General features: G+C 43.8%; 1 protein-coding gene and 1 pseudogene across 2 annotated transcripts in view; one reads left to right on the top strand and one right to left on the bottom strand.

Annotated features, from left to right (window-relative positions):
• The window catches only part of LOC308376383 (tripartite motif-containing protein 16-like), a 270,456-nt pseudogene that overhangs the window by 151,865 nt on the left and 94,853 nt on the right, over positions 1–23,738 (bottom strand). The gene's annotated exons all lie outside the window — the stretch shown is intronic.
• Positions 1–23,738, top strand: part of LOC308376658 (septin-2) — a 56,337-nt gene that overhangs the window by 16,559 nt on the left and 16,040 nt on the right. Inside the window, exon 8 of the mRNA XM_080853091.1 lies at positions 16,204–16,305. Coding sequence (XP_080709217.1) covers positions 16,204–16,305 — 102 coding nt within the window. The remainder of the gene's footprint in view (positions 1–16,203; positions 16,306–23,738) is intronic.

Below are 23,738 nucleotides of genomic sequence, written 5' to 3'. Positions count from 1 at the left end.
GGGTTGTGTAGGGAATATCACTGCTATCACTAGTCTTCAGCACAAACTAGTATAACACCACATTTTCTGATTTTGTGGAACTAGTTCCTGTAATGGCATTTATCATACTTTGAAACATAAATCAGGATATATGAGTTTAAGGGTAACACAGCCAGACAGATGTGATATAGTAAAGGAGCTTTTGTTTAACTCCACATTTTTTTATAATTAAATGTGCAACTAAGTTACAAATAAATGTAAAATGAAATAATTGTTCTCTTGTATCTCATAATCACTTTGTCTTACCTATTGGCAATAGATAGCTTTCAATGTTTTGTGCCTATACACTTTTAAATAGACAAATGTAAGCACTTTTTAAAGATTGGCATTAGTATTTTCATCTTATATCAGTTGATTGAGCCGGAGCTTTGAAGTGAAAATGATAAAAGGCCATTAGAACCATAATTCATTAAGTTACTTTTACTTGTAATACTTAAGTATATATGAATGCAAATACTTTTATACTTCTACTTAAGTGGAAATTTAAAGTGCATACTTCCACTTTTACTTGAGTTATATTTAACACCAGGTATCTATACTTTCACTTAAGTACGTAGTTAGTGTACTTCGTCCACCACTGGTGAAATTACTGTTCTACCTCTGGTGCTGTTTTGGTGGGATTGGTGTGATCCTTTAAAGACACACTGACGACCAGAGGGGCCTCTTTAATGACTGTTTTGAAGGAGAAGAATTTGCTGCGGAGGGTGTGTGAATCTGGGAGTGTTTGTGTTGGAGTCTGTGTGTGTGTGTGTGTGTATGTGTGTGAATCTGGGAGTGTTTGTGTTGGAGTCTGTGTGTGTGTGTGTGTGTGTGTGTGTGTGTGTGTGTGTATGTGTGTGAATCTGGGAGTGTCTGTGTTGGTGCGTGTGTGTGTGTGGGGGGGGGGGGGGGGGGGAGTGTATTGCTCTCCACAGTGGACTGGTGGCATGCACAGGTCCACAGTAATTAACTTGAATTAAGTAACCGTGAGTGATGAGGGTTAAAAAAGCTATTTTTATCTTTACAGTGCTTAGTTGAAGACTGATTCTGCCATGATACACACACACACAAAATCACACACTTCCATAGACACAAAATGAACATCCACATGCGGGTACACACACTGCCATTCACGCACGCACGCACACGCACACACACACACACACACGCACACCCCAACCTAGCGCAGTCTCGCCCTCATAAACACCGGGTCATAATTCATAATGCATCCGATGGCAAACAAATCTCAGTGAGAACTAGCGAGCCCCACTTCCCTTTCCCATTAGACCCAGGGCCGAGGTGCCAGGGCAGGGGCAGAGACAAGGGTAGGCTCCTGTTGATCAGGGCTGGGCTCCAGGCGCCTGGGCCGGGCCAAGAATCACAGCCACCCGTCGTCCCCAGACGCAGGGTCCTCCAGTCCCATTTGGTCATCAAGCCAGCCTCCTGCCCACGGCCAGGACTCCAGGGGAGAGAAGAGAGCCCAAAGGGTTTGTTTGTTTGGGACTGGGATTGTGTGTATGTTGGAGTAACACCCGCTTAACAAGTCTGTGTGTGTGTGTAAACTGGGTGTTGGTTTCTGCTGAAGAATGACTTTACTGAGTTGTTATCTGTGGTTAGGTTGTCTGAGGTGTTTTGATGCCACTGATGTTAGCATTGGCTGTGCTGTTAACCAGCCTCTTTGGGGTCCAGCCATGTCCTGCTACTGTGGGGTGGGAAAAGACCTGGAAGACTTTTCAGAGAGGCCGGTTGCCATGGTTTCGCCAGCAGGTGTTTTTTCAGACCCAAATGACTCATCACCTGGTTTTTGTCAGTGCTGTGAGAAGCAGGAAATAAGAGTCAAAGACAACCACTACATGTCCCGTTAATGTGTATATAATTTAGCAAAGTAGAATCGAGATCTTTTTCATTGTGCCCAGAGCTTAATTTATATCCACTTAAATATCAGTGAACGTTCATGTTATTCAGTAGTTCAGCCTATTCTCTGGGTGTTGAGTCTGTAATGCTACAGTAGTTATGGAGCTTTTCTGACTAGAAGTTTTGTTTCCTGGCTCAGGACTGAGGAGAGAATGGGCTTGACCCTTGTAAGCTGTAATCACCGTGTAACCGTGATTGGACTTCCCCAGGAATATGCTAACACCCCTCGTGGGTCCGTGTTTACTTCTCTGGGCTATGTCTGCGGGACCTTTGACCGGCAGGGGTCAAGATGTCTCCACACTGAGCTAATGAGGCTTTGCTTGACCACCTCAGTGACTGACTGACACGGACCATAAACAGACCCAGGGATATAGGAAGCACAGGGGATGAGGAGAATGGGGAGGTGTGGGGGTGGTGTGTGTACTCAGTGTGTGCCAATTACCCATTTGAAATATCACACACACACACACACACACACACACACACACACACACACACACACACACACACACATACTTAAATGATCTTCATCAGTCCTCACATCCCATCAACCACTACACAGCCATACTATTATATTCTACTGTAGTTTTGTGTGTCCTCTTTTGTTGGCCTCTGGTAATTTAATGATGTGGATCACTTTCTACTCCTGACTCTGACCAATGCCAGAGCAGGGCCATGTTCTCCTCATAGATCCTAATATGTGTCCCCAATGTACTCTTCTAGGAGCATAGTCTGGGGGTTGCCTTTTTTCTTTCCTCCTCTCTCCTCATGTTATGCTGTAATTCTTCCCTCAACCTTGTCTTCCCGTTCTGTCTACCCCCCTTGTCAGTGTATGTATGGACGGGCTGATTGCCATTTTCGCTAGTTTACTATGCGACAGGCTGTGTTGCTGGTATTTGTGTACTTTTATACTTGTGCTGTAACAATAAAGGAATACTACTACTACTACTACTACTACAATGCAATCTGGGACCGTTAGAGACACGCTGATTAGAGATTTATCGACACTCTTAAACAGATTAGGTAACACAGAGTGACTTTAGACCCCTATCGGAGGAACAGGAAGTCTCTGGGCAGCTGTGGTGTTACCTGCTTGTAGGCTGCTTCCAGGCCCTAGGGTTGAGTGAGTTCACCCAGACCGTAGCAGGTCACAGGTCAACCATCAGATGTTAGTGGTGCTGGGATCTTCGTTGTCTTGTGTCCGCGCCAGACCAGCGGCACGTCTCAGCCTCTTCCTCGGACTGCAGGCTCGTTACGTGAGGCCATTTCTTCTGTCGTTTGTTTCTTTTCCCCTCTATTGTGTTTTCATCTGTTTGTTTTCCCTACCAGACAAAGTCTCCTCAGATTCCCTGAACTGCACGAGTGTTCCTTGAGTTTGTTCCTCAGTTGGGTGCTTTGCCGTTTCTCTCTTACATGATGTCAGATGGACTGCAGTTACTCTGTCCCCTTTCTGTGTGTTGTGTGTCTGTGTGTGTGGTGGATGTGTTTGTGTGGTGGATGTGTTTGTGTGGGTGTGTGTATGTGTGTGTTTGTGTGGGTGGGTGTGTGGTGTGGTGTGGTGTGGTGTGGTGTCTGTGTGGTGTGGTCTGTGTCTGTGTCTGTGTGTGCTGTTTGTCTGTGTGTGTGTGTGTGGGGTGTGGTGTGTGTCTGTGTGTGTGGTGTGGTGTGGTATCTGTGTGTGCTGATTGTCTGTGTGTGTGTGTGTGTGGTGAGGTGTGGTGTGTTGTGTGTGGTGTGGTAACTGTGTGTGTTTGTTTGTGTGTGTGTGTGGTGAGGTGTGGTGTGTGTCTGTACTCATGACTCTCATGATTTTACAGTCACGCTCTCCACCCTGCTAACTACACTGTGTTTATTTGGAGTTCCCTCATGCAACAATAGGCCCATATACATGTGTCACTCAGTGCGGACACATGTGTCCAGTTTCCGATTTCAGTCCGATTTAAATCGAAGATCCGATTCATGTGTCTGCCCAAATCTAGATTTCCTGTGTCCGACTTGAGTCCGACTGGACTCCGATGTAGACCCCTGGATACATGATCGGATTGCGCTGGGAATCGAACTAGGCACGCATCTGTCTCTTGAATCTAGATTCCAATTGGACAACAACAACTTTTGCACGTGCTTAAGATCCTGCCCACAGACATATACATGCATCATATATGTCTATGATATGATAATCACTGCTAGACGCTCAGTTCTTGTGCTCCCTCTCATTCACGTTGAAATACTGAAACCGAAACTGAAACTTTGAAACTGGAACGCAACTGTTTTGGACAGAACGCGCTAATTCAGTGAACAAATATTTTCATATCACTTTTCCACTAGTTGTTAGTCATGTAATCCATTCATATCGATGTGAATCAATCAATACTAAAACAACTTTAACTGTGGTGTGTTTTTGTTTCATTTCATAACGTATTTACTGTATAATCAACGGTAGCAGATGTAAACATTCCGCATTTGATTTGAACTGACGCGGCCAAGATCTGGATTTGCCACTGCCATGTGCTTTGAGATAACGCAGTTAACCCCCCATGGAGACCCCATGGAGAGAATCGGATCGGAGTACAGTGGAATCCGCTTATAGTGGTCACGTTTGTCCAGAGCCAATTTGAACACTATAAGCGGATGATTACTAAACCCGAATTTACCGTTATTTCACTTATTTTTTATGCAGAATATAATTTGTATGGTTTTTCAATGAGAACAATGAAATGAAACGGATAGCTTCCACATTTACTGAATTTTATTACAGTATCATGCAAGTTTAATTACATATACCTGTACTGCGCTGTGCGCAGACATAACTCTGGTATGTAACTTATTACCAGGGACGTGCAGTGAGGTTCGGAGCTGGTGAGGCACAAAAACCGGAAGTGATTACGTCATTTTGAGCTCTAGTTTAAACTATATATATAATGTATATATAAATGTATATATGTCTATGGTTTTAAAATTGTCATCTGATCAGAACTGAAAAAACTTTGTTTTATTGTCTAATACCATTATTTTCAAACGATTGTTTTTTTATTGTATTATGATGAGTTATTAATAAGATATTAATAGTTGCAAGCTAGTGTATGTAGCCCTCCCACCAATGATATGGCTCATTTCATTTTGTCTGGAGAAAATATAACTACGGTGGTGGGATGCTAATTTAAATGACCATTTAACCAACTCGGACAGCTTCGAAAAAACAATTCCATATTTATTTACACAACATATTAACATGTAAACAGTTAAACACCGCATACATAGCACACAATACCAAAATGTTCTACTGGCCAGTATAATTTAAAGTTGGTGCACTTTCGTTGGAGCTCATAACCGTCAGTTTGAGGTGAAACAAAATGAATCCACTCACGATTATCCGTATAGATCAGTGGAAATCCGTTGTCCTCTTCTTGAGTGAATGCAATCAGTGGCTAGTTTAGCTCAGGATTAGCACCTACCTAGTCTGCTCACAACTTCAAGGCAACTTTCCTGCATCAACAGCCTTTAGCTTCTTTAGGTTCGTGTTGCGCATGAATATGTAGTCCCGTTGGGAAACGTGAAATACTCCAATGCAAATGTGTAATACTACTGTGTTAACTTAAAATACTTAAACGTTCTTAGTTAATTCAACATGCCTCAGGTTAGCAATGCAATCTTCCATTTTCGCTGTCAAACTCAAGTAGAGAAGTGAAGAAGAAAATCCAACGTCAGATTATATACCCAACAAGTGCCCTCTCGCTCGCCACCCTTCTTGAATCCGTGGTAGTGCGTTCCTCCCTTGCAATATTTTTCAATGCGTTTTCAGCTCAACTCAAAAGGTTCTACGCTTGCGCACGCATGCGTAAAACCCAGTTTGGAGTGATTTCGCAATCCTAGGGGAGGCACTGCCTACCCTGCCCATAGACTGCAATGCATCTGCCTCCCTTGACCGCACGTCCAATGCTCATTGGCTGATCACTGGGAACCGGAAATGTTCAAATTCAGCGATTTTGATAATAAAAATGCTCGAAGTGATCGGAATCATGCAGAAATGACACTCGTAACACAGATAACTAGAGAAATATGAATATTTATTTTATAATACATAAATATATATGATTATTATACAATTATTTTTTTTTTTTTTAAATATTTTTTTTTTTAACTTTTAAAAATGACAGGCGAGGCCTCCTATGACTGCACGTCCCTGCTTATTACAGTACAGTAGTGCTGTGCGTCGGCTCTGCTGTGCCGCCGGTGCATTTTTTTTTTTTTAACAAGTCTGAAAATAAAGTTTGAAACAAAATGCTTAGGCCTAATCACAGCACAGTACGGCGCAGTGCGCGGACATAACTCTGATAGCCTACAGTAGGCCTAGTGACTTATTCTGTGCGTCGGCTCTGCTGTGCCGCCGGTGCATTTTTTTAAACATGTCTGAAAATAAAGTTTGAAACGGTTTCATAGAACAACAACATAGAAGATAACTGCATAGGCTACAGAAAATTAAAGCTAGCCTACCTCTGTTTTTATGTTGCAGATCTGCTGCGCCGCATTAAGAAATCACTTAACATATTTATCAATCCACTTCACCAGGGCAGCCTCAACCGCAGGTGCTTTGCCCGGGCGCCGTCGTTTTCGGTCTCCGTCGTTAGCCTTCATGACTGTCTCTCGTTGCTTAATTAGACTCCACAAGGTAGCCTGATGAATGCCAAGCTTCGCCGCAGCATCTCGTTGGCTCATTTTTGGCAACTTATCATATGCCTCGAGGAGATTACGTTTTTCATTCATCGAAAATGATTTCCTTTTTCCAGCCATGATTCGCAAGCTAGTTCTAGCTGCCCGGTCGTCAACTCTTTACGTTAGCTAGCTAGGCAGAAGCAGACGTCCAGAAAGGAATCATGGTAAAAAATACAATAACTACACATAATAATAATAATAGTTTTTAATAATTTTTTTTTGCACATGTTTACATTCATAAAATGAACATTATAAGCGGATTTCTTGATTACTATAAACTAATTATTTAAACAGCATTTGTATAGAAATGATTCGGTCCCAAGCCTTTTGAACACTATAAGCGGTTGATTACTATATCCGTGACCACTATAAGTGGAGTCCACTGCACTGCCATGATGTGCACGCACTGACTGTGATCTGATCAGTTTATCGTATCGTATTCGCATGTAGGTGTGAACATTTTCAAGGGAATCGGCTCTTGGTGTACGTGTCTACATGTGCAAAATGTGATCCGGTTACCTTGCCTCGGGCATGCGCAAAGACGACGGAGATGTGCTCCCACCTGGTTTGTTTACTAACAACATCAACGAATGGGTACAGTTGATACACCCGCTTGCATGCGCAGCAATCCTGAGACGTGATTTTTAGTTTGCACATGAATACTAACGTCTTCTTTGATCCCAGGAAATTTGAGCACATAACCCATCTCCCTTACGGAGATATTGGCGAAAGTTGTTTTACCTACTTCATTGCAAATGTCTAGTTTTGCAAACGTGTCTAGTTTTTGTGCAGTAGTGAATAGAGTCTCAGTCTACTACACCATACATAGCATATCATGTTTGTAGAAAATGATTTAGGTGCAACAAATGCCAATAAGCATATTTAAATTAAATGATTCACCTTGCCAGTAAAATGGTGCGGCTGGAGCACATACAGGAAGGGACAACGGGGACGCATAGTTTGGATGTAGCGACAAACATTTATGTGCTGTAACAAACAGTGTTAACCAGTATGTGAGTAACGTGGGTTTTATTAAAGCATAGCGTGTGTAATGTGTAGCTATTTCATTCCGTTTGTTAACCTTTCCGGCTGTCTTTACTAGCCAGCAGCAGACGTAAAGGAAAGGGAATTAACCCCGAAGTTAAAAACATGTAATTTACTTCGGCAGCGGAGCATTTTACTCCCCCGCAATCTCTCTACAAACTTCCATATAGGATCAGCAGAGGAAAATCTACTTTCCTTTTGGGAGAAACAAGGCCAGTCGTTCCCACGACTACAGCACCTTGCAAAACGAATTCTATGCGTTCCAGCAACAAGTGCTGCGAGTGAGCCCTCCTTGTTACAGTATATAGCCTACAATGTGGTGAAATTTCGGAATGAATAGGCTCGAGTCGGCGTTGCCTTAATATGCTTTCTTTCATTTTGCAAAAAACAGTAGGCTTTATTACCATATTAAAATGGTGTACCAAATTGCGTTTTATTACAATGATAAAAAATTGTAGGCCTATTAGCCTATTGGATCAGTCTCCTTTCAAGAACAGGCAAGAACTTTCTAGCCTCTAACTTTATAGCCTCCTGTCACCGCCTCCCCCATGGCACATCGGCCTTATTTGACCGGCCCTTTTCTGAGCTGAACGATCGGTGTAAACCACCTCTCTCGAAAGGCTCAGACATCGGCGGAAAAACGATCAGATCACATCTAGGCCAGTGCTACATAGATAGATAGATAGATAAATACTTTATTAATCCCGTGGGGAAATTCTGGGATCTTGCAGCTCTCACATAGTTACAATTATTACAAACAATAAATACAGACATTACAAACAATACAATTCAGCTATGTACATGGTGTAAAGTGCATAATAATTAAAGTTTCATGGCAGCTGGGACGAATGACCTCCTATGTCGCTCAGTCCTTGATCTTATCGTGTTGAGCCGCCCGCTACGGAGGCTGCTTGACTGTCCTGCCAGGACATGGTGGAGGGGGTGATTAACATTGCCCATGATGGCCAAGAGCTTGCCCCGCATCCGTCTCTCTACCACAGTCCCCAGTGAGTCCAGGTTCTGCCCCAACACTGAGCTCGCCTTTCTGATTAGTTTGTCCAGCCGCCCAGTGTCCTTCTTAGATGTGTTGCCTCCCCAGCAGACTGACGCAAAAAAGAGCACGCTCGCCATAACAGATTGATAAAACATGCACAGCATCTCTTTACATATATCAAAGGACCTGAGTTTCCTCAGGAAGAACAATCTGCTCTGTCCCTTTTTATATGTAGCGCCTGCATAAGCTGACCAGTTCAGCTTGTCGTCGAGATGCACCCCCAGGAACTTGTAGGTCTGCACCACCGCGATGTCCTTGCCCTGAATATTAATAGGCTGCAAATGTGGCTTAGACCTACGAAAGTCAATGACCAACTCCTTGGTCTTGCTGGTGTTTAGGAGTAGGCCATTCCTGTCACTCCAGTCGCCGAAGACTCTCGCCAGTTCCCTGTACTCCCCCTCCTGCTCCTCCCTCACACACGCCACTATAGCCGTGTCGTCAGAGTATTTTTGGACGTGACAGGTCTCAGAATTGTAGATGAAGTCAGATGTGTAGAGGGTGAACAGGAACGGAGCCAGCACAGTCCCCTGCGGAGCCCCAGTGCTACTCACAACTATGTCAGATGCACAGCTCCCCAGTCTGACAAAGTGCGGCCGTCCTGTTAAATAGTCCGTGATCCAGGAAGTAAAGAAGGGATCCACCCCCATCCTTTCGAGCTTTTCTCCAAGTAGGAGAGGCTGGATGGTGTTAAAAGCGCTCGAAAAGTCAAAGAACAAAATCCTCACTTGACTTCCCGGCTCGTCCAGGTAGGAGTAGGCCCGGTGAAGCAAGTAGAGGACAGCATCATCCACTCCTACTCCCTCCCTGTACCCGAACTGCAGGGGGTCAAGTGCATGTTCAGTCAGAGGTCTCAGGTGACGAAGAACCAGCCGCTCAAGTGTCTTCATGACGTGAGATGTGAGGGCCACCGGTCTGTAGTCGTTGAGCACGGCCGGACGTCCAGTCTTGGGTACAGGCACGAGACATGACGTTTTCCACAGAACCGGGACCCTCCCTGACTGTAGGCTCAGGTTGAAGAGCTCTTGAAGGGGCTCGGCCAGTTGATCAGCACAGACCTTTAGCAGCCTTGGGCACACTTCATCCGGGCCAGCCGCCTTTCCTGCGATCAATTTCTTCAGCTCCACCTTAACCTCGTCAGCTGTGAGGCACAGGGGGAGGATTGAAGGGAGAGGGGGCTCATCCGTGATGTTAGGGCTGTACCTGTAAGGAGGAGCTGGTGAAGGGAGAGGGCAGGCTGCTGCTGGAGGAGAAGTGGGGGGGGAGGACGGGAGAGCTGATGATGATGAGGCCGCTGAGTCAAACCTGTTGTAGAAGTGATTGAACTCATTGGCCTTGGCCACAACAGGGGCTGTAGCCAGACTGCCCTTCTGCTTGTAGCCCGTGATGGTCTTCATTCCCTTCCACACCTCTCTGGTGTTGTTGTGCTGCAGCTTCCTGTCCACCTTCATTTTATAATCCCTCTTGGCCTGCTTCAGGCTCCTCTTCAGCTCTCGTTGTACGAGCCTGCGCTTCTCCCTGTCACCCTCTCTGTATGCTGCCTTTTTCTGATTCAGGAGCTTCTTGATGTCACAAGTGATCCAGGGTTTGTTGTTTGGAAAACAGCGCACAGTCCTCGCTGGTACAATCATGTCCCTGCAGAATGTCATGTAGCCAGTGTAGCAATCAACCCTCCTGTCAACTTCCATGACTCCCCTATTTCCCTCTGTGTCTTGCAGTACATCCCAGTCTGTGCATTCATAGCAGGCCCGCAGAGCTTCTTTGGCCTCTTGTGTCCACTTCCTGAATGTACGGGTGGTGACAGGCTGCCTCACAACACAGGGTTTATAGGAGGGCTGGAGTAGGACCAGGTTGTGATCTGATCTGCCAAGTGGTGGGAGGGCTGTAGCGGTGTATGCCTCCTTTACATTTGCATAGAGAAGATCGAGGGTCTTATTTTCTCTGGTGGGTCAGTCAACATACTGCACAAAGCCAGTTAGATGGGAGGAGAGACTGACGTGGTTGAAGTCTCCAGAGATCACGATTGCTGCATCAGGGTGCTGGGTCTGTACTCTCGCGACAGTCTCGAGGATGACGTCACACGCCACTGCCTGCACAGCCCGTGGCTGGATGTAAACAACAATGGCGGCGATGTGTGAGAATTCCCTCGGAACATAGTACGGTCTGAGCCCAACTACCAGGAGTTCAACGTCCTGACAACAAATCTTCTCCTTTATAGTGATGTGACCTGGGTTACACCACCGATTGTTCACATACAGAATCAGTCCCCCACCTTTGTTTTTGCCGCACGTTCTGGCATCCCTGTCTGCTCGCACCGTAGTGAAGCCGTCTATATCCACACAGGAGTCGGCAATGTCGTTGTTTAACCAGCTCTCAGAAAAGCACATCAGACTGCACTCACGGTACGCTGGCTGATTCCTCACGAGTGCCTCCAGCTCGTCACACTTGTTTGATAGGGAGTTGACATTTCCCATCACTATCAAAGGCAAGGACGGCTTGTATCTCATCCTCTGTGTTGTTAGCTTAGCCTTCCGCTTAGCTCCGGCTCTGCACCAGCGGAACGGCTTCCGTAGCTCCGTTGGGATAGAGTGTTTTATTCCCTGTTTAGCAGTCCCTCGTAGCGCCACAAGGGCATTCATAGTGTAAACAACTCTAACTGAATTTGAGGTAGTCATCATCTTTGTAGTCATTAATCCAACATAAAGCTGTTTAAACGGACTGCCACTTGCTACGCCATGACAACCAAGGCATTGATAGAATCAAATAATGCAGGTAGTGTCCGCTGCTCCGGCTGGTTTAAAAAAAAAATAAAAACACATTCATCTGGCCATGTGAGACCATGAAAAAAACTATACACCTGACGGTAGGTCAGTACACTATCCCTATACAAACAAACTCATTACACTATAAAACAATTAAGTCAAGAAAAAAAAGAAGAAAACAGTAGAAAAACGGAGAGCTGCTAAGACAGCTGCCACTCACAGCGGCGCTACATGAGGCAATTGTAACCGTATCGCGAGTTTCTATCGGAAGAGACGCGATGTAATCGGATCACATTGACACATGTATAAGGGGCTACTGTGTCCGCCCTCTCAAACAAACACACACACACACACACACACACACACACACACACACACACACACACTCTACAGGTCTCCTTGTTATCTACCTCTGTCTTCTGTAGTGAAGTAGCTGAGAAAACAAGCACAGGTCCTGGGCAGGCAACAGCAGTAGCAGCACCTCCTGGGGTTCCCGTTCCATTCTACACATTACATGAAAAGAGCGGAGAATGTCAGGAAGGCCCGGTCCCTTGAGCTGGTCTCTCTCTCTCTCCCTTTCTTTCTTTATCCCCCCCCCTCCTGGTGGGGTCCAGCCACGTCCATGTGGAAGGGCATTGTGAATCAGCCAGGCTGTAAAAACACCTTTGATGTTGGAATAATAAATACTTGTATCTGCCATTCTCCAGGTGCTCGGAAAGATCAAGACGCTTTGATTTAGAAACAAATAGCGTTTTTCCCCCGTTTGTTTGTTCTTTGTGAAAACTGGGGGTTGAGATCAGGAGTAGAGGAAGTGAATGAGACGGGGAGGGGGAGGAGGTGGGGGAGGAGGAAGAGGAAGAAGATGAATCAAATGAGCACACGCGATAAGGGAAAGAACTTGACATAGAGGGAGAGGGAGAAAAGGAAAAGTGAGAAAGAGAGAAAGAGAAATGAGAAGGGTAGCTTTGGGGACTGTGATTGAGAGAGTGAGACAGGGACAGGGACAGAGAAAGATGGTGCGAGAGAGAGAAAGAGAGGCTGGGGACAGAGAGTTGAAACCAGTCTGAGTACTGAGGTGTGTGTCTGTGTGTCTGTGTGTGTCTGTGTGTCTTTGATTAAGTTGTCTGCAGGAGGGAGAGTGGATGGCTTTAGAGTGGGAGAGGAAGCATGGAGCGTGGAGACATACCAGCAGATTCAGAGGTTGTTTACATGGATCCTAGTTTGTCAATCTGATACAGATAGCTAATACAGATAGCCCTATCATTTAGACGAGCACTCTCTATCCGTAACGATCGAAGTCTGGGGTAGAAAGTGAGTAGTATTTGAATCGGTACGGGGGCTGGTGTTCGTCTGCACGGATTCACGCGCCCTGATGATGTCATTGCTAATGATTTTTGTTTAGCATCACGCCTATGTGTGTGTGTGTGTGTGTGTGTGTGTGTGTCTGTGTCTGTGTCTGTGTCTGTGTGTATGTGTGTGTGTGTGCACGTGGGTGCGTGCGTGCGTGTGTGTGTGCGTGTGTGTGTGTGAGAGGACCAGCCTCTGTGAGTGTGCGATTTGTACTCTGAATGTGACTGGAGCTGCTGTCATCCTAGGTGGGCCATTGTGTGTGATTCTCTGACAAATGGGAGCCCAGGTCTGAGGGCCACAGCATGTTTTCACAAGGCAGGAATTCACCCTCATTAGAGCCCAATGATTAGAGACGCCCTGCTGCTCCTCATCTCTCCCTACTTCTGTCTCTCTCTCAGTCTGTCTGTCTGTCTCTCTCCATCCTTCTCTCTCCCTCTCAGTCTATCTGTCTGTCTCTCTCTCTCAGTCTGTCTATCTGTCTATCTCCATCATTCACTCTCCATCCTTCCCTCCTCCCTCTCCGTTTCAATTGTAGGTCTCCTTTCTCTGTCTCATACACACACAAATAAATGTTCTCCACCTCCCCTCCTCACTTTTCTCCTCTCTCAGTCCTTTCTTCCCCTCTTCTCTCTTGCCTCCCTCTCTCCATCCTTCCTCTCTTTTGTCTCCTTATCTGTCTCTCTCCATCTTTCTCTCTCCCTCTCAGTTTGTCTGTCTGTCTCTCTCATCCTTCTCTCTCTCTCTCAGTCTGTCTGTCTCTCTCCATCCTTCCCTCTCCATCCTTCCCTCCTCCTTCTCCTTTTCAATTGTAGGTCTCCTTTCTCTGTCTCATACACACACATTCTTTCTCAGTCTCTCTCCTTCTTCTCAACTTTCTCTTTTCTTCCTCTCCTTTCCTCCCCACTTACTAACATAAATGTTCTCCATCTCTCCCCACCTCCCCTCCTCACTTTTCTCCTCTCTCAGTCCTTTCTTCCCCTCCTCTCTCTTGCCTCCCTCTCTCCATCCTTCCTCTCTTTTGTCTCCCTCTGTCTGATTGGGTGATTTATACATTTCCTGCCACACACATCAAAGCACGTCCACGTCAAGACGAGACTTGGCACACTGCAGGCCTGTTGGGTTTGATGACGGGGAGCTGGCATTGGATCTGCCCGCGAGGTGACTGGAAGGTCGTCTCAAGGTCGTCTTAAGGTCACTTCTGCGCGGGTGTTTGTGTTCCACTAAAGCTTTGGCACTGCTTCTGGGGGAACATGGAGATGTTGGCTGCAGCAGGTTGAAGGTGCTTGTGTTAAAGGCACCCGGTGCAACTTTAGAGGCTTGAGACTCGAAAAATAGACATTCAATTTCTAGTCTTTTTTACGCGTAGTAAGTTTCAATAACTCCATACCCTTACATATCGACATTCAAGGAGCAAAGATGAGACGTCGTTGTGTGGTGAGAACTGATAGAAAATCGTAAACAACAATCGCCGGTGGGGAGAGGCAATTTTTTGATGCCCTAATGTTGCACTGGGTGCCTTTAAAGGTTTGGTCTGTGATTTTGGCAAAAGGTTGTCGATATTTAAGTCTACCTCCCTTCCGTGCTCCTGAAGCAACATGTTGATTGGATGGAATTGTTTATGGGCATTTACAGAGCCAGGACTTGGAGATTTTTGTTTTGTTTTTGAGAACACACACACATACACACTGAACAGACAAATAAAGCGCTGTGAGGAGCAGTTCGCTGAGTTTGACAAAGTTTGCTGGATTAGAATCACAGATGCTGATGCACAAAGTCATAGCGTGACGCGTCGCCTTAAATCCAGGAGCAGAGACCTTTTTCTAAAGGTTGGTGTGCAAGGTGTGTGATCTATGAAACGGTTATTAGGCAGGGAGGGGAATGTGATTGGGAAAACCACTTTAAGGTTATGGAAAGGTCACTAGAAAACTACTGTCTGGAGTTGTGTGTGTGTGTGTGTGTGTGTGTGTGTGTGTGTGTGTGTGTGTGTGTGTGTGTGTGTTTTTGTGTGTGTGTGTTTTTGTGTGTGTTATTTACAGGAGACAGGGCTGGTAGGGTCACAATGAGAGAGAAAAGCCAAGAGTGAAAGTGAAAGAGTTTGACTGTGTGTAAAAAAAAGTAATGGACATGCTTATAAGGGGTGTTATAATGCCACATGAATACATAATGCAGTGTATATATCTATGTATATACTGTGTAGCAGCGTCATAGAAGGAGCTCTCAGTTGTAGTCTCCTTGCCGCTGTAGTCGTGGGCTAAATCTTGGTGCTTTAGCTGTCCGTGTCTGAAGGACTTGGAGACAATGGGCATTGTTAATGGCACTATAACTAATAGAAATGAAAATTGGAGTTGGATAGAGGGTCATAAAAAGGCCAATGTTGCGGAGAAAGTTGTGCTGAGATTACTCAGATTTCTGAGTAAGTAAGTAAGTGTGTGTGTGTGTGTGTGTGTGTGTGTGTGTGTGTGTGTGTGTGTGTGTGTGTGTGTGTGTGTGTGTGTGTGTGTGTGTGGTGCGGTGATGGGCAAGCTACTTGATATGTGTAGTGAGCTAAGCTACAAGCTACTCTACAATAAATTCAGCTTCACTACACAGAAGCTACCCCTCATGAAAATGTAGCAAGCTAAGTTACAAAAACCTGTCAAAAGTAGCTTGCTACATTAGTAGCTACTTTTCAGTTAAACAAGCCAAGTCAAGCGTTTTTTAGGTGCGCTTAAAAGTTGAACTATTCTCAACTTTCCAGCGCAAGGCAGGGAAGCGCACCGCTTATGTTTTGGCCGCCGCACTTTGCCAAGGCGTTACTGAAGCGTTTCTGCCTGAAAAAAGACGCGTATGTGTATTTCAGCCCTTAGCGTGTGGGTTGTCCGCCCTTTGCTGCTGATAACCTGTGGCTTAAAAGTACTCCACTCGCATGGTTAGCTAATGACTAGCGGAGATTTTCCCTGCGTTACAGCTGCAGCTAGTTTGCCAAACTAGCACCCGGCTATTGTTTACCTTCTATGTTCAATGGGCCACGGTATTAGTGCTCCCCTAAGACCCTAATTCCCGGGCGTGTTGGTTCCTCCCCCATTGAATGTCACCCCACGACACACATACACATCCTGTCTTCTTAATTTGTGTGTGTTTGATGGCTGCAGGGAAGCGAAATGTGCAGGAGAAAATAGCTTTCGAGGACGCTACTTCGCTACTTGATCAATAAAAGAGCTTAGCTACTGAAAAGTTACTTGGTTTTATAAATAGCGACGCTACCGCCAAGCTACTGGCAAATGTAGTTAAGCTAGTAGCGTCGCTACTGCCCATCACTGGTGTGGTGTTTAGATGGGCATTAAGTTCATGAGTGCTCTATGTGTGTGTCTTCAGATCCTGGATGAGATCTCTGAGCACGGCATCCGCATCTACCAGCTGCCTGATGCCGACTCTGACGAGGATGAGGAGTTCAAGGAGCAGACACGCGTGCTCAAGGTGAGTGTGTGCGTGTGCGTGTGCGTGTGCGTGTGTGTGTGCGTGTGCGTGTGCGTGTGCGTGAGTGTGAGTGTGTGTCTGTGTGTGTCTGCGTGTGTGTGCGTGTGTGTGCCGGATGCAAAGATGTGCAGAGTAGTGCAGCACCTCTTCTGTCCTTTTATTCCCCCCATACATACCTGGTAATAAGATGTATTTACTAGGTAATAACCATTTAATTAAATACAACTACCAGGTAATTACCAAGTACATACCAGGTTATTACCAGGTAATTACCCAGTGTTTGCAAGATATTTTCCTGAATACTACCAGGCATTTACCCAATAATTACCTGGTAGATAAGCAGTAATTGTATATTGTAGATTTTAAACCCGGTAGTTAAAAATATTTACCTTTTATTTATCTGGTAAATACCAACAAGTTACCTGGTATTTACCCATTAATTACTTGGTAGATATCCTGCAATTGCATATTGTAGACTATAAACCCACTGAATGTGTCTATATGTGACTTTGTTAGGGTGATAACATAGATATTTACCTGGTAATTACCAGGTATTTACTGAAAATGATCACGCACTTACCTGCTAACTACCACTTATTTACGTGGTAGTTACCTAATATTTACCTGATAAATACCACTTATTTACGTGGTAGTTACCTGATAACTACCACTTATTTACATGGTAGTTACCTGATATTTACCTGGTAAATACCAACTAGTTATCTAGTATTTACTAGAAATATACTGAAAACTACCAGATATTTATCCAGGAATTATAGATGATGTATTACCAACCAACCTGTGTGGTAAGTGACAGTGAGGGTATAACTTCAAACTATTTACAAAGTAATTACTTTCTAATTACCCAGTAGTTACAATTTGCATTATCAGGTAAAACCTTGTGAATTACCCTGTAAGGAAGGTGGAACTGTACTGTAAAAGGAAGCGTGGCTTGTTTCAATGATATTACCATGTACTTTCCTGGTAACTATAGATTATAATCCTCTACCACCCATCAGGGTGTGTAGTTTTGAACATGGTACCTGGCAAGAACTCCCATATCTCCATGATAATTATCAGGTAAATATCGGGGTGATATCAGAGTTTTACAGTGTCGTTACCCTGTAAGGAAGGTGGAACTGTACTGTAAAAGGAAGCGTGGTTTGATTCAATGATATTACCATGTACTTTCCTTTACATAAAGATACAATGCATTTTGTTACACTCCTTCACACAACCTGTGACAAAAATGCAGAAACAGGTGAACTGTCAAAGAGACAAATTTGTATCTTCTTAATCTGCAAAACTTGACGAGAGTAACTTCAATACTCAATACATAAAGTGCAAAACAGTGGCATAGCTTTCTAGTGTACTTTTATTGCAAAACAAGTGGGACATGTAAATAAAAAGTGCAAAAGTGCAAATGGAATCTAACACCAAAAAAAGTGTCAGGGTCGGAAGAGGTAGAAATAGGCCTAACAGTTATTGAACATGATTGGTTATTGAATTGATTATTGAATATCCGGGTCACGGCACCATTGTAACGGGCTCTTCTGCGTTGTGTTCTAGTTGTCTGCTTTGCTGAACAATTAACAGCCACGAACTGATCTTTTTGGTATTTATTCCTGCACACATCAACACACACGAGACAGTCATGAACATGCAGTCATTCCATACACTGGACATTACCCTGCTGTCTTCAGTTCAGAAACCGCAAACTCATTCATTTTACAACAATGAACGTCATGTGAAAGCACATAAAATATAGCATTATCACTTTACACATTCTAACAACAATAGAGGAAACTATACATGACAATTAACATACACTGAATCCAACATAGCTGCACACGTCAACACACACGAGACAGTCATGAACATGCAGTCATTCCATACACTGGACATTAGCCTGCTAGCAAAGGAAAACATATGCTAGAGACCTCATGGTATGATACAAAACGAAAAATATTTAATATCACAATATCAGTATGGTAAATTGCATGTTAAGTATTCTCTAGTATTAACCCCCTTATGTCAACATTATATCTAATATTTGTTGGTTTATTACTTATAAATATGAGTTAAGTTTGTCTGACATGGGAACAAGCATACCTGTCTTCAGTTCAGAAACCGCAAACTGAAGACTATACGGGGCTTCCAACGTACTAAACTAATTCTCTTAAAGGGGCAGTACAGTTTTACGTACTCAGTGTGTTCAATTGTCAACCTTTAATATGTACAAGATAGAAAAGAAAAGCATAATTAAATCAGAATATGGTTAAATTTCATTAACTAAATGCAAACAAAATAATACACTTTAAACTTCATTACATACATACGGTTATTGAATTACGGTTATGTAGGGGTACACCCAGTCCCAGAGTGTGGACATATTTCTTTATATGCAGCCCCTGCACCTAATAGAACCACAGAACTTTGCCAAAGGCCCAGCCAATCAGGGACTGGAAAGTTGGTGCGCTGGCCAATGGAGAGAGCGGAGGGGGCAGGACAAGGGGCAGACGGAGAAAGTTAAGAGAGAAGATGGCGGCGCCCGGAGAACCCGCATGTCATTGAGAAAGAGTGACGGTAGGATAAGTCCGCTAATTACAAGTTTAGCTCCAAGTTGGTTAAGTTTGTTCTAGAGATGCGCGGTTGGCGGTTGCACCCGCGGACTCCGCGGTTAAACCGGTTAATTAAATATTTTAATTAAATTCGGGCGGGTGGCGGTTTACCCAACGAAATTCAAAATATCTACATTGTTAAATGTCGTTACCTACATCCAAGCACATTTTTAAATAATCAAATTTTCATCAGGCAGTAAATTGGCCTAGTTCCGTGTATGCATACAAAGCAAACAAAGGAAGCAAAAAAGTTCAAATTAAGTGACAATCCCTATCATGTCGCGTCTCTTTGCAACGCCGCAAACCTGCAAGGTATGAGTCAGCTGTCAGTATTGGAAGAAGCCTTAACGTGTCGTAGATGAAACTGCCTGGGTTATTTTGTTTCGTTAGGCTATTAGTTATATTTTAAAACAGCCAGTCATTGTAGCCTACCACTCGTGGAATAAGGAATTTCAAAGAGATGATGGAGTGAATTGACTCAGAAGTGACATTGGGCATTGGCAGCGCGAGATGTTCAGAACAAGTTACACTTCTAGCTCAGTAACATCACCAGCTAAGAAAGAAGGTAAGAAAAATAGTCGGAAAACTTTGATTTGCAAGGCAAGCAGGCAAGTGTTGGGGTTGTTACAGTATAAAGCCTACAATGCGGTGAAATTTCGGAATTGGCTAACAGACTCGGCGTTTCCTTCTAAACTAAAAACAAGGCTATATTACCGTATTAAAATGGTGTACCAAATTGCGTTTTATTACAATGATAAAAAAGTGAAGGCCTACTAGCCTATGGTAAGGTCAGGTTTGCCGATGTGCTTGGCTATTTTAAAGTTTCTCCCTGTGCATCGATCGGAGACAGACGTCACTTCACTGATAATTTTCTGGGGATAGGCTTCAACATAGCCAATAGGCTTTCATACTAGGGGCTTTATCCTTTAAATATCTTTGCGGCATTGGATCAGTCTCCTTTCAAGAACAGGCAAGAACTTTCTAGCCTTGCGTCAGCAGCGCCTATACCTAAAAACAACAGGTGGATGGCGGGCGGGTGCGGTTTTGAAAATTGGTCAAAAAAATTGGTGCGGATGTGTAGCGGACGGATCATGCGTTTTGTGATGCGGTTGCGGATGAAATAATAGCCCATCCGTGCATCTCTAGTTTGTTCGTGTCCGTGTTACGGATGAATTACGGTAGAGTGGCCGTGTGGAGGAAGCAATAATCTACATCACCAGCTCTGAAGATCGCCCGGTGTTACTGCTAAGAAGTATAGCACGTTGTAGTGTGAGGTGGAATGTCCTCGCTAGTTAGCAGAGTGTATTAATATTTAGAAACTAGCTCGTCGCCAACATCGGAGACTACACCACGCCAGCGAACGAGGACAGCTAGCCGTTTCCACCACTACAGCCCCTGATGTGCCTGCTGCACACTTGCTCTCTCTCTCTCTCCCTCCCTCTCCCACGCCACTGATTGATGGTGTGGGTTGTAGGTAGTACCCTGCCACATGTGACTCCATGTTGTCAATGAGCTGCAAAGTGTCTGGGACGGTAATATCCATCTTGGGAACATTCCCATACACTTTGATGACCGTGGCTCGACCATTTTGAACTGAACGTTGAACAGAACAGTGAATTGCAACGAACAGCATACTGAATGTGAAAAACATTGAATTTTGATTGTGGAATATGTTTAACGGGCAAAACGATCTTTTGTTGCATTTATGTATATACGTTTATTGCATTTATGAATATATGTTGCTAGTGTTATTAACACACAGTGGATTTAGTGCATGTTGATACGGGGCAATGATATTTTGTGTTCCGGTTATTGTGCCTTTTGTTTCAGTTAGAGGAACTCACCGGTGAGTAGGACAGGTATCTGTGTTAAGAATATTGTCATGAACAGGTTGGAAAGTGTTTCAGTTTGAAATAATTGTTTGAAGCTTTAATTAAATAATACATTTAATATAACCTTTTCCTATGGTTGGTTCCACCTGTTAGAGTTACATACGGTTATTGAATTGATTCCATTTGCACTTTTGCACTTTTTATTTACATGTCCCACTTGTTTTGCAATAAAAGTACACTAGAAAGCTATGCCACTGTTTTGCACTTTATGTATTGAGTATTGAAGTAACAAGTTTTGTCACAGGTTGTGTGAAGGAGTGTACCAAATGCATTGTATCTTTATGTAAAGGAAAGTACATGGTAATAGTAAGAAAGTAAGTAAGCTTTATTTATAGAGCACATTTATATACAGCATAAACTGACCAAAGTGCTTTACAATGACATAAAAGGCAAATAATACAGTATAACAATAATACAATAACGGCCCACATAGGCAAGAACAGGGGGTTAACAGTTCAGGGGGAAAGGAAGGAAGTAAGTAAAGGGAGTAAAGGTGGGTTTTTAGCCTAGACTTGAAGGCAGAAATAGAGGGGGCGGATCTAATGTCCTGAGGGAGCTGGTTCCACAGACGTGGAGCGGCGACAGCAAAGGCCCTGTCTCCTTTCTGATTGAGCCGTGAGCGTGGCACATGCAGAAACCCTTTGGTACAGGATCTGAGGGACCTTTGGACTGAATGTGGCTGTACAAGGTCAGTGATGTAGGCTGGGGCCAGCCCATTGAGTGCCTTAAAAACAAATAATAAAACTTTAAACTGTATCCTAAAATGAATGGGGAGCCAGTGCAAGGAGGCCAGAATGGGGGTGATGTGCTCACACCTCTTGGTGCCAGTTAAAAGACGTGCAGCTGCATTTTGGACCAGCTGTAGACGTCTGAGTGAGGAGTGGGGGAGGCCGAGGTAGAGGGAATTGCAATAATCCAGCCGTGATGTTATAAAGGCATGAATTACTATCTCCAGGTCTTTATGAGATAGGATGGTTTTGGCGGGAAATCACTCTAAGTTGGTAAAAACTAGTTTTGACCACATTACTAATCTGTTTGTCAAGACAGAGTTCAGAGTCAAGGATGACACCTAGGTTTCTGGCGAAGGGTGTGACAAATGGAGTGAAGTAACCTAAATTATTTAGAGTAGTGCATCTTGCCTTGGGGGGGGGGGGGGCAAAAATGATGACTTCTGTCTTGTCACCATTTAACTGGAGGAAGTTGTTGGCCATCCAGTTTCTAATGTCTTCAAGACAGACCAGGAGAGATTGGATGGAGTCCCTAGATTTTAATGGCAGGTAAAGCTGTGAATCATCTGCATAGAGGTGAAAAGAGATGTTATGCTTTCTTATAATGTCACCCAGTGGGAGCATATACAGGCTGAATAGTATGGGACCCAGTATGGACCCCTGAGGGACCCCATAAGAGACAGGGGCAGATGATGAAGAGAACTGGCCTATAGAGACAGAGAAAGTCCTATGTTTGAGGTAAGAGCTAAACCAGGGTAATGCAGTCTCCCTGATACCCACCTGCTGGTCCAGGCGGGTGAGGAGGATGTTGTGATCTACAGTGTCGAAAGCAGCACTTAGGTCAAGTAATATCAAGATGGCATTATCACCAGAATCCAAAGTGAGGAGCAGATCATTAGTTACTTTAAGCAGGGCAGTTTCTGTGCTGTGAAGGGATCTAAAACCTAATTGAAAGGGTTCTAGTATGTGGTGGGTGGTCAGAAAGGGAGTCAACTGTGACAAAACAGCTTTCTCTAAAACTTTAGAAAAAAAAGGAAGCTTAGAGATGGGGCGGTAATTTTTAAGGCATTCAGCATCAAGGTTGTGTTTTTTTAAGCAAGGGTTGGACAACCGCATGCTTAAAACATGTAGGGACAGTGCCGGATGTGAGGCATGAGTCTAGAATTACTTGAATAGCATTGAATCAAACCACGCTTCCTTTTACAGTACAGTTCCACCTTCCTTACAGGGTAACGACACTGTAAAACTCTGATATCACCCCGATATTTACCTGATAATTATCATGGAGATATGGGAGTTCTTGCCAGGTACCATGTTCAAAACTACACACCCTGATGGGTGGTAGAGGATTATAATCTATAGTTACCAGGAAAGTACATGGTAATATCATTGAAACAAGCCACGCTTCCTTTTACAGTACTGTTCCACCTTCCTTACAGGGTAATTCACAAGGTTTTACCTGATAATGTAAACTGGGAAATTAGAAAGTAATTACTTTGTAAATAGTTGGAAGTTATACCCTCACTGTCACTTACCACACAGGTTGGCTGGTAATACATCATCTATAATTCCTGGATAAATATCTGGTAGTTTTCAGTATATTTCTAGTAAATACTAGATAACTAGTTGGTATTTACCAGGTAAATATCAGGTAACTACCATGTAAATAAGTGGTAGTTATCAGGTAACTACCACGTAAATAAGTGGTATTTACCAGGTAAATATTAGGTAACTACCACGTAAATAAGTGGTAGTTAGCAGGTAAGTGCGTGATCATTTTCAGTAAATACCTGGTAATTACCAGGTAAATATCTATGTTATCACCCTAACAAAGTCACATATAGACACATTCAGTGGGTTTATAGTCTACAATATGCAATTGCAAGATATCTACCAAGTAATTAATGGGTAAATACCAGGTTACTTGTTGGTATTTACCAGATAAATAAAAGGTAAATATTTTTAACTACCGGGTTTAAAATCTACAATATACAATTACTGCTTATCTACCAGGTAATTATTGGGTAAATGTCTGGTAGTATTCAGGAAAATATCTTGTAAACACTGGGTAATTACCTGGTAATAACCTGGTATGTACTTGGTAATTACCTGGTAATTGTATTTAATTAAATGGTTATTACCTAGTAAATACATCATATTACCAGGTATTTACTTCTAGTAAATACTAGATA

The sequence above is a fragment of the Sprattus sprattus genome (genome assembly GCF_963457725.1).
Source record: "Sprattus sprattus genome assembly, chromosome: 15".
Lineage (NCBI taxonomy): Eukaryota > Metazoa > Chordata > Actinopteri > Clupeiformes > Clupeidae > Sprattus > Sprattus sprattus.
Note: the sequence above shows the minus strand (reverse complement) of the source record. Positions and strands in the feature narration are given on the sequence as shown.